The 12,154-nt window shown below is 46.1% G+C and overlaps 1 protein-coding gene across 2 annotated transcripts in view; it reads left to right on the forward strand.

The window, feature by feature from the left end:
• Positions 1-699: 699 nt before the first annotated feature.
• LOC139373869 (MFSD2 lysolipid transporter A, lysophospholipid b) overlaps positions 700-12,154 on the forward strand; it is a 46,269-nt gene continuing 34,814 nt past the window's right edge. The window contains exons 1-3 of one of the 2 annotated variants that reach the window (XM_071114963.1): positions 700-945; positions 6,979-7,104; positions 9,759-9,883. In XM_071114963.1, the coding sequence (XP_070971064.1) occupies positions 853-945; positions 6,979-7,104; positions 9,759-9,883 (344 nt within the window). In that variant the 5' untranslated portion in view covers positions 700-852. The remainder of the gene's footprint in view (positions 946-6,978; positions 7,105-9,758; positions 9,884-12,154) is intronic. The other variant, XM_071114964.1, reaches the window with a different exon arrangement.

Here is a 12,154-nt window from a genome sequence, read left to right on the forward strand (position 1 = left end):
GGACAATCGAAATAAAAAATTATTGCAAAACATTTTGAATAAACCACTATGGTATTGGGTAGTTTTGGCATGACTAAACATCTGCAATGTAAAATGACTATTCCTATTTTAACAATACGCTACGATTGAACTAATTTGTGGATATTGTTATTCTGAAATAGGCCATAATGTTGTCAAGTTGTTGGCCTCTAATAGCCTGTAATGTTTAGCCTATTGAAGGGATCATCAGCTGCGGGTCGATTTGCGGGACTGGAACAAATCATTTGTAGACTGCAAAAAGCACAAACAGATATAACGTTTGACAACACAAAAACAAATAATCATTTTTAAACCTTGATTACGTTTGTATACGATCACGTGTCTCTACTATACGTGGGAAAACTATACGTGAGCAAATGAAAGCGCTCGCGGGCCAATTTCGGTTGGGGAACCCTGACCTATTGGATTACATGTCAGTCCACTGCCATTGTTAAAAAGGACTTGAAGCTTCGTAAAATCATACATTGTAACAACAATAAAGACAAATAAGGCCTTTTCATTCCTTCCACTTGCCTTCTTAATAAATGTACTATAGATATACTAACAAGATCTCTAAAGAGTCTGATAATGTCAGTCTTTTCTTTGGACGCCTCTTTGTGGGCGGGGTTGACTGATAGTGAATGGTGGCCTGTTGACGGGGGGCGGGATCTCACTACTACATCATGAATGACAGCTTCTTCATCGTCACTTATCTGGTTGTGTGTAGTCTGAACTCAACTCTAAAGGTGCTTCTGTTTCAATACGCCGGTTTTACGAACAGATTTGTTTATATAATATTTATTGTTTTTCAGAAGGTTATTTATTCATAAAGTGATGGCAAAAGGAGAAGGAAGCGAACAATATTCCAACAATAATTTATTAACGAATAAACCGGTCGACCCAGATGTGGTCAAATTAGCTGTGAAGGTAAGTTTGATTAATTGATACTTTTATCAACAATATTAGCAGTCGTTATGTATTCATGAGTATACGTTGCGAACTAAACCGGAGAGGAAGACGGCTTCGATTTAAATAGATTAGCCTAGTTATTTATTGGAACAAGTCTGTCTATATAATACGTTTTGTATTGATGGTCAATTATATTGCCTATCATTGATTTCCACGGGCTGTTATGACAGCGGCCACCACGTTTCAATTACATTTTTTTTGCTTGGCGTAAAGTGAACACGTAATTCTGTTTTTTTATTTTCTTTCCTTTATTCATTTTCAAATGATTATCCGGTTCGTAACTATAGCTCTTCTCGTAGCGGTGCTAGCCCTTTCTTTTGATATACATTATTCTTCAAATGGGTCTATAAGAAGTGATCAGACATAACTATGCGGTTGAGGCCATTTAAAAAAAAAAAATCTGAATTATTATGGCGCTTTTGGGGGTTGGAATAATAAGAATGAATGCACGGTGCCAGCGGAGCGTCTCTCTACGTAACTCGCAGCAAGGCTACGTGTCATTTCGCCGGGGCTGGAGCTGTGATCTCTTCTGAAATTGGAATGACCCCTTCCAAGCATGCTTGATCTGTGTATACGTTTGAAATATTTCACTATACCTAGTCATCAACAACATAGGTGTTCACCGAAAGACCTTTCCGATATTTTATCTCTAATAATCGATTATTGATTGGCATTTTTTTTTTTGTGATCAGTTTCTTTGTCCCTTTGACATGACCTCACTTCCACTATAGTAAAGAGAGGAACGTAAATGCCGGCAGTCTTCCGGTGATGCCTCAGACAGACAACATAAACGGCACTTTATTTGGTGCTAATTGTTATTAGCATAAGTGTTTTCAATAATACACGGAAGTAGACCTATACGATGTCACTAGATGGACTATTTAGTAAATGTAACCGTGTTACATCACAGTGATGTCCACATTAACTCTGCAGTGGGGGATGGAATGTGGCTATGTAAGGGACCATGGTGTATTTTTGGATGGGGACAGTGGGTTGGCTCGTGTTCCATCCTGTCCTGGCCAACTGAATGGGGGATCTAATGATATACAAGGGGATATTGTATATCATTGTATATCATACAAGGGGATATCATTAAGATGATGTGAAGGGTTCTGCATTTTCTCAATACATTTCACTCCCTCTTCAAGTGTAGGCCCACATGCCAGACAGACACATTGGATAGTATTTTATACATTTAACTAGGCAAATCAGTTAAGAGCAAACTCTTATTTACAATGTCGGGCCCACCAGGGAAACAGTGGGCTAACTGCATTATTCAGGGGCAGAACGACAATTTTTTTACCTCGTCAGTTTAGGGATTCGATCCAGCAACCTTTCGGGTTACTGGTCCAACGCTCTAACCACTAGGCTACATGCCGCCCCTACACTCTAACCACTAGGCTACCTGCCACCTCTACACTCTAACCACTAGGCTACCTGCCTCCTCTACACTCTAACCACTAGGCTACCTGCCTCCTCTACACTCTAACCACTAGGCTACCTGCCTCCTCTACACTCTAACCACTAGGCTACCTGCCGCCCCTCCACTCTAACCACTAGGCTACCTGCCGCCCCTCCACTCTAACCACTAGGCTACCTGCCGCCCCTCCACTCTAACCACTAGACTACCTGCCTCGTCTACACTCTAACCACTAGACTACCTGCATCCTCTACACTCTAACCACTAGGCTACCTGCCGCCCCTACACTCTAACCACTAGGCTACCTGCCACCCCTCCACTCTAACCACTAGGCTACCTGCCGCCCCTCCACTCTAACCACTAGACTACTTGCCTCGTCTACACTCTAACCACTAGGCTACCTGCCGCCCCTACACTCTAACCACTAGGCTACCTGCCTCCTCTACACTCTCACCACTAGGCTACCTGCCTCCTCTACACTCTAAACACTAGGCTACCTGCCTCCTCTACACTCTAACCACTAGGTTACCTGCCTCCTCTACACTCTAACCACTAGTCTACCTGCCGCCTCTACACTCTAACCACTAGGCTACCTGCCTCCTCTACACTCTAACCACTAGGCTACCTGCCTCCTCTACACTCTACCACTAGGCTACCTGCCGCCCCTCCACTCTAACCACTAGGCTACCTGCCGCCCCTCCACTCTAACCACTAGGCTACCTGCCGCCCCTCCACTCTAACCACTAGGCTACCTGCCGCCCCTCCACTCTAACCACTAGGCTACCTGCCTCCTCTACACTCTAACCACTAGGCTACCTGCCTCCTCTACACTCTAACCACTAGGCTACCTGCCTCCTCTACACTCTAACCACTAGGCTACCTGCCGCCCCTCCACTCTAACCACTAGGCTACCTGCCGCCCCTCCACTCTAACCACTAGGCTACCTGCCGCCCCTCCACTCTAACCACTAGGCTACCTGCCGCCTTCCACTCTAACCACTAGGCTACCTGCCTCCTCTACACTCTAACCACTAGGCTACATGCCTCGTCTACACTCTAACCACTAGGCTACCTGCCGCCCCTCCACTCTAACCACCAGGCTACCTGCCTCCTCTACACTCTAACCACTAGGCTACCTGCCGCCCCTCCACTCTAACCACTAGGCTACCTGCCTCCTCTACACTCTAACCACTAGGCTACCTGCTGCCCCTCCACTCTAACCACTAGGCTACCTGCCTCCTCTACACTCTAACCACTAGGCTACCCTGCCGCCCCTCCACTCTAACCACTAGGCTACCTGCCTCCTCTACACTCTAACCACTAGGCTACCTGCCTCCTCTACACTCTAACCACTAGGCTACCTGCCTCCTCTACACTCTAACCACTAGGCTACCTGCCGCCCCTACACTCTAACCACTAGGCTACCTGCCGCCCCTACACTCTAACCACTAGGCTACCTGCCGCCCCTACACTCTAACCACTAGGCTACCTGCCGCCCCTCCACTACACTCTAACCACTAGGCTACCTGCTGCCCCTACACTCTAACCACTAGACTACCTGCCTCCTCTACACTCTAACCACTAGGCTACCTGCCGCCCCTCCACTCTAAGCACTAGACTACCTGCCTCGTCTACACTCTAACCACTATGCTACCTGCCGCCCCTCCACTCTAACCACTAGACTACCTGCCACCCCTCCACTCTAACCACTAGACTACCTGCCTCGTCTACACTCTAACCACTAGGCTACCTGCCTCTTCTACACTCTAACCACTAGACTACCTGCCGCCCCTCCACTCTAAGCACTAGACTACCTGCCTCGTCTACACTCTAACCACTAGGCTACCTGCCGCCCCTCCACTCTAACCACTAGACTACCTGCCACCCCTCCACTCTAACCACTAGACTACCTGCATCCTCTACACTCTAACCACTAGACTACCTGCCACCCCTCCACTCTAACCACTAGGCTACCTGCCTCCTCTACACTCTAACCACTAGGCTACCTGCCGCCCCTCCACTCTAACCACTAGGCTACCTGCCTCCTCTACACTCTAACCACTAGGCTACCTGCCGCCCCACTACGTAGCCCCAATAAGCCTATGTTGGGAAATGCAGCTCACGGGGGCACGGTTTTGGTTTAAAAAAAAGAATTAAACCCTGTCCAATACCACAGGTGTTTGACCTGAACAAAAAATAATAACTGTGTTATTGTATATTGCCAGTTGAGTCAGTCGACCACTCGCCCGAAATATGCCTTATATCCCCATGGTTACATCAGGCTTAAGAGAGAGTCGTGTTTCAGTCAGAACAACAACGTGTTGCCTGAAACAAAAGAATGTATTGGTGCATCAACAGTCTTAACTAACTCAAGACATTGATGTTCACGCGGTGGATCGTCTGTTTCAACAGATCGAAAGTACAAATAATAATAGACACGAGTTCTAAAAGTTCAGGTGACGATTTATATTTAGTCTAGAGCTGCTTTAGACTGCACATGTTTTATGGCCTGGGAACTTGGCCTGAACATCTGTCAGGTTTAGATGTCTTTGGTAGGTATTGATTTGGGACTGGGCACAAACTCGTTGATGAACACCGGGTACGAAGTACCAGGATACATATGTGTGAATGAGGTCTCTGAGATCCCGTCGTTTAAGGTTCTTCTAAACCGGGTGGCAGCCACAGAGAGCCCTTTTCATTGGCTTAGGCAGAGGGTGTGAGTGTGTGCCCCTGATTGCCCATTAGTGATAGACGAGAGGGCTTCCTGTTGGCAAGCCAACATGGCAAAGTTCCATGGGAGGGGAGGGAGGGGAGGGGTGGGGGGGCCAGAACGGCCCTCATCCTCGCCAAATAGATTGTGACAACCCTGTGAAGGGTCACACTGACCAGTCTGTGGGCCTTGGTTGCGTAATGTTTCCCTGGCAGGACCCTATTCCCTACAGCATCACCCTAAAGGCCCTGGTCTAAAGTAGTGCACTACTACCCCATAAACCCTGGTCTAAAGTAGTGCACTACTACCCTATAGACCCTGGTCTAAAGTAGTGCACTACTACCCTATAGACCCTGGTCTAAAGTAGTGCACTACTACCCTATAGACCCTGGTCTAAAGTAGTGCACTACTATTCTATAGACCCTGGTCTAAAGTAGTGTCCTACTACCCTATAGACCCTGGTCTAAAGTAGTGCACTACTACCCTATAACCCCTGGTCTAAAGTAGTGCACTACTACCCTATAAACCCTGGTCTAAAGTAGCGCACTACTACCCAATAGACCCTGGTCTAAAGTAGCGCACTACCACCCTATAGACCCTGTTCTAAAGTAGTGCACTATATAGGGAAAAGGGTACCATTTTGGAAGTAGCCTGGGTGATTGGTATCGGTGTGGGAAATGCCCAAGTCTACAACCTGTGTGGGCAGAGACAGAATAATTAGGCTACTGGGTTCTGTTCACACTGTTGAAGTGAGTCGGTCTGTCATGACAAAAACGCCTCTCCTGTCCCAGACTCCCAGCGCTGGTGCTCACGTTACTGTGGGTGAATTCTGTAGACAGATAACTCTCCCCTCCCAGCTGAATTTAGAGACCCACACACTGGTTCTCTCAGTCGGACTGTTGATCAGCCAAACAGAACTTTGTATCATCCGATTGTTCTTTGGTCTTTTGAGAGGAAAGAGGAGAGCTGTGAGAGAGAGAGACTGGAGAAAGAGGAGAGCTGTGAGAGAGAGAGACTGGAGAGAGAGACTGGAGAGAGACTGGAGAGAGAGAGAGACTGGAGGGAGAGAGAGACTGGAGGGAGAGAGAGACTGGAGAGAGAGAGAGACTGGAGGGAGAGAGAGAGAGACTGGAGGGAGAGAGAGAGAGACTGGAGGGAGAGAGAGAGAGACTGGAGGGAGAGAGAGAGACTGGAGGGAGAGAGAGAGACTGGAGGGAGAGAGAGAGACTGGAGAGAGAGAGATAGACTGGAGGGAGAGAGAGAGACTGGAGGGAGAGAGAGAGAGACTGGAGAGAGAGAGAGACTGGAGAGAGAGAGAGACTGGAGAGAGAGTGAGACTGGAGAGAGAGTGAGACTGGAGAGAGAGAGAGACTGGAGAGAGAGAGAGACTGGAGAGAGAGAGAGACTGGAGAGAGAGAGAGACTGGAGAGAGAGAGAGACTGGAGAGAGAGAGAGCGCTAGGTTAATGTGTGTCATCTCACGCTACATTTTTCAGGTTGCACATTGTCCAGTTGTTTAGATATCTCTTGTAGACTAGCCTATTTATTTTGGATCACTTTGTTGATGTGTTCCACTTTCCAGTCAGTTCTTTTTTTTTTTTTTCTCAGTACATTTGTGTAGAAGGTTAGACTGCAACAAAGTTGGTGTCTGTAAAAATCAATCAATTCCATGGAAGTCTGGAAGGGGTTTCTGCTTTCCCGTAGTCAACGTCTTTGACTCGACTGACATGACTAATGCTTTGAACTATTAGGCCTAAATCCAACCTTCAATGAGTATTGCCCGTTTGTGTTGCCTAACGATGAAATTAAGAAGTAAACTTGTCGTTTAACGAACGAACCCCTGCTTTTGTCTCTTTTTCTCAGCGCGAACAGAAGAACAGGTTGTCCGTATGCAACAAGCTGTGCTACGCGGTGGGAGGAGCGCCCTATCAGATCACAGGATGTGCTCTCGGCTTCTTCCTTCAGATATACCTATTGGACGTGGCACAGGTGATTCATCTGGGGGGGCGGGGCTTTCACTATTCACATAGTATATATACATTCACTATTCACATAGTATATATACTTTCACTATTCACATAGTATATATACATTCACTATTCACATAGTATATATACATTCACTATTCACATAGTATATATACATTCACTATTCACATAGTATATATACATTCACTATTCACATAGTATATATACATTCACTATTCACATAGTATATATACATTCACTATTCACATAGTATATATACATTCACTATTCACATAGTATATATACATTCACCTTTCAAATAGTATATATTTTATATTTATAAACATTTACGTTGGATATTCTGAATACAAGTTTTTATTTATTATTATTATTTTTTAACTTCTGTTTGTAACCTGAGCGCTGCGTGAGTGAGAGGCTGGTGCTCCCTTGCTGTGAAGGTGCTGGTGAGATGGGATCAAACAGATGGTGCTGATGATTCACTCCTGAGTGGCGCAGCGGTCTAAGGCAGTGGTCTATTGCACCGCGTCTCAGTGCTAGAGGTGTCACTACAGACCCTGGTTCGATTCCAGGCTGTATCACAACCGGCCGTGATTGGGAGTCCCATAGGGCGGTGAACAATTGACCCAGCGTCGTCCGGGTTAGGCCGTCATTGTCAATTTAGAATTTGTTTATGAAATAAAGGTTAAATAAAAGACCGGGGGAGAGAGATTCATTAACCAAGGCATCTCGGCTACTAGACTAAATATCTTGTAATACCATGTTATTCATCATCTCATATAAAAGTGGCCCGAGTAGCCTAGAGAAGCTAGCGAAGCTAAGGTAAATGAGGCAACATGCTGAACCCCATTCAGATAAAACAACTGTCCACCTGTTGTGTGTTTGTTGTAGCGTACTCCTTCTCATTTCGCTAAATTTTTAATTCTGTGATTTAAAATGATAATTTTTTTATTCCACCTATCATTGCTTTAGTGAACTCTCCTTCCATTTGCTGCCACATTGAACCTTTTTGGCTGCTTTGATTGGTCAACCAGGTACGTACGTGAAGGCTACGGGCCGTTTTATGGGTTCGCACGTCATACAAATAAACCCATTGACCCTTCGTCCACCATCCCTCAATAACTCACAGATCTGAAACCTACTTGTCAAAAGATGTATGGAGAACTCAGTGCTGCATGTCCTTCTAGCTTGACCTGCAGTATGTAGGCTGACATCTATGGCACTTCAGACATCCCCTCCCTCCCGCCCCTCTGTCCCTCCCTCCCTCCCTCTGTCCCTCCCTCCCTCCCCTCCGTTCCTCCCCCTCCCTCCCTCTGTCCCTCCCTCTGTCCCTCCCTCCCTCCCTCCCTCCCTCCCTCCCTCCCTCCCTCCCTCCCTCCCTCCCTCCCTCCCTCCCTCCCTCCCTCCCTCCCTCCCTCCCTCCCTCCCCTCCGTTCCTCCCCCTCCCTCCCTCTGTCCCTCCCTCCCTCTGTCCCTCCCTCCCTCCCTCCCTCCCTCCCTCCCTCCCCTCCGTTCCTCCCCCTCCCTCCCTCCCTCCCTCCCAGGATGGTGTGGTCGCTAGGCAGATTGACGTTTGTCTTTTGTCTTGGAACTAAGTGTTTTTTTTTCTTCTTCTCCTTTTTTAGATAGGCCAGCTACAAATTCAAAATTGGCCATGTTGTGAAAGTTCATGAAACCCCCAAAAATGTGCTTTTTGGTCTTAATTTTAGGTTAGGCGTTTAGCAGTGTGTTTTTTTTGAAGGTTTGTGGCTGTGCCAACTAGTGACCACTGCAGAGCTGCCAACAGAACAACATTCATAATGAAACGCTAACCTGTGACCGCTAGCCAGGGCCGCTAACCTGTGACCGCTAGCCACGGCCGCTCGCCAACAATGACATCGACTCTGATTGACTGAAGAGGATCTGCGTCTCCAAATGCCACCTTATTCCCTTTTCTGGTGCACTACTTTAGACCAGGGCCCATAGTGCACTACTTTAGACCAGGGCCTATAGTGCACTACTTTAGACCAGGGCCCATAGTGCACTACTTTAGACCAGGGCCCATAGGGAGAACCATAGGACTCTGGTCCGGAGTAGTGCACTAGATGGGGAATATTCTAGCTGTTTTTCTTCATTTTCATACATCCACCCATCCATAACTCTAACCCTTCTCCCTGTCTCTCTCTCTCTGTCTCTCTCTCTCTCTCTCTCTCTCTCTCTCTCTCTCTCTCTCTCTCTCTCTCTGTCTCTCTCTCTCTGTCTCTCTCTCTCTGTCTCTCTCTCTCTGTCTCTCTCTCTCTGTCTCTCTCTCTCTGTCTCTCTCTCTCTGTCTCTCTCTCTCTGTCTCTCTCTCTCTCTCCTGTCTCTCTCTCTCTCTCTCTCTCTCTGTCTCTCTCTCTCTCCCTGTCTCTCTCTCTCTCTCTCTCTGTCTCTCTCTCTGTCTCTCTCTCTCTGTCTCTCTTTCTCCCTGTCTCTCTCTCTCTATCTCTCTTTCTCTCTCTCTCTCTCTCTCGTACTCTCTCTCTTTCTCTCTCTCTCTCTCTCTCTCTCTCTCTCTCTCTCTCTCTCTCTCTCGTACTCTCTCTCTCTCCTCTCCCCTCTCTCTCTCCCCTCTCTCTCTCTCTCTCTCTCTCTCTCTCTCTCTCTCTCCCTCTGTCTCTCTCTCTCTCTCCTCTCTAGTTGGACCCGTTCTATGCGTCGATCATCCTGTTTGTGGGGAGGGCCTGGGACGCTATAACGGATCCCACCATAGGCTTCCTGGTCTCCCGCTCTCCCTGGACACGCTTCGGACGCATGTTGCCATGGTACGGACACTTTACTGGTTCCCATATCTGTCAATCAAATTGTAGGTGGATAGAGCTGTTTACAAAACTGGTATTTCTCTCGTCCTTTTCGACTGCTTATCTGAAAATGATCAGAACAAAGGTCCCGAAGATAAAAACAAGGAACGGGAGATTCAGGGGTAGTTGAACACAGTCTGGGGATGGACAAGGAACAGGAGATTCAGGGGTAGTTGTTCCTTCTCTTCTGTTGCGTTAACTAAATGCAACCTTGAATTGGCATCGGAAAATACATATAAATATATATAAATATAATTCAAATATTCTACAATCCCCCTTTCTGTTATTTTCCTGTTAGGAAAATGACGTTACATTTTTGGTGTGTCTTCAGGAGTTTTTATTTTTTAAAGGGAGTCTTGGTGGCATCCGAAAGGTTCACTGTCTGTCCTTTAGCAAAATAGTTTAGCAATATTTATTGTGGGAATCTCTGTGTTAAACATTTCCCCATTGGTCCCCCAGTCATAGAAAACCCCCATAGAGTCGGAAGTCCGTGGCCTCTCGGAAATCTAATTAGCATAATAATAAAAAATTGTCAGTCTGATTAAGAGGGATCTGTTTTTTGTGTTTTTTTTTGCATTGGATGCATCTCAATCCAGCACATCCTCCGATGTCACACTTCTACATCTACGGTGTAAAGGTGACCGTGCTAGACCGGTGTTTTGTCGGACCATGAGACCTCCCGAAAATCAGTCTTGTCGCAGTATCGTCTGAAAGGTTTGGCCTTCAAAACTATTATGACACCCCCCCCCCCCCCCTATGGAAAGATAACTCTCACGATCACGACGGTGTTCTCCGTGTTGCCCTACGATCCCCACAAGTGTCTTGGATCTCGTCTGAAGTCGGTACAGCCGATCTGCCAACTCCTGTCTGTAGTAGCCGAACAGTTTGGGCTACACAGTAATATGACCCCTCTGTGGAAAGGTGAGGATATCATGAACCTGTACGTGTCGGTTGTTTTGCCCCAGACCTCATCTGAAGGTTGAAAATATTAAAGGAAGGTTCCAGCACCTTCAGAAAGTATTCAGACCCCTTGACTTTTTCCACATTTTGTTACGTTACAGCCTTATTCTGAAATAAATAAAATATTTATTTTTTCTCAGCATTCTACACACAATACCCATAATGACATCACAATACCCATAATGACATCACAATACCCATAATGACATCACAATACCCATAATGACATCACAATACCCCATAATGACATCACAATACCCATAATGACATCACAATACCCATAATGACATCACAATACCCCATAATTACATCACAATACCCCATAATGACATCACAATACCCATAATGACATCACAATACCCATAATGACATCACAATACCCATAATGACATCACAATACCCCATAATGACATCACAATACCCATAATGACAAAGCAAAAACAGTTTTGTATAATTTTTTGCAAATGTATTAAACATATAAAACACCTTATTTACATAAGTATTCAGACCCTTTGCTATGAGTCTCAAATTGAGCTCTGTTGCTTCCTGTTTCCATTGATCATCCTTGAGATGTTTCTACAACTTGATTGGAGTCCACCTGTGTTAAATTAAATTGATTGAACATGATCTGGAAAGGCACACACCTTTCTATATAAGGTCCCACAGAGAGGTGACCAAGAACCCGATGGTCACTCTGACAGAGTTCCTCTGTAAAGGGACTGGGAGACTAGTCAGGATCGAGGCAAAGAAGATTGGAGAAAAGTACAGAGATCCTTGATGAAAACCTGCTCAGACTGGGGCGAAGGTTCACCTTCCAACAGGACAATGACCCTAAGCACATAGCCACTCCTGCGTTGTCTTGGCTTCGGGACAACTCTCTGAATGTCATTGAGTGGCCCAGCCAGAGCCCAGACTTGAACCCGATCGAACATCTCTGTGAGATAGCTGTGCAGCGAAGCTCCCCATCCAGCCTGACAGAGCTTGAGAGCATCTGCAGAGAAGAATGGGGAAAAACTCCCCAAATACAGGTTGTACCAAGCTTGTAGCGTCATACCCAAGAAGACCCGAGGCTGTAATCGCTGTCGAAGGTGCTTCAACAAAGTACTGAGTAAAGGGTTTGAATACTTATAGAAATGTGACATTTCAGTTTACATTTCCCAAAATGTCTAAAAAAAACTTTTTTGCTTTGTCATTATGGGGTATTGTGTGAAGATTGAGGCGGGAAATAACCTAACAATTTAATACATTTTAGAGTAAGGCTGTAACGTAACAATG

This window comes from Oncorhynchus clarkii, chromosome 18 (assembly GCF_045791955.1).
Source record: "Oncorhynchus clarkii lewisi isolate Uvic-CL-2024 chromosome 18, UVic_Ocla_1.0, whole genome shotgun sequence".
Classification (NCBI taxonomy): Eukaryota; Metazoa; Chordata; class Actinopteri; order Salmoniformes; family Salmonidae; genus Oncorhynchus; species Oncorhynchus clarkii.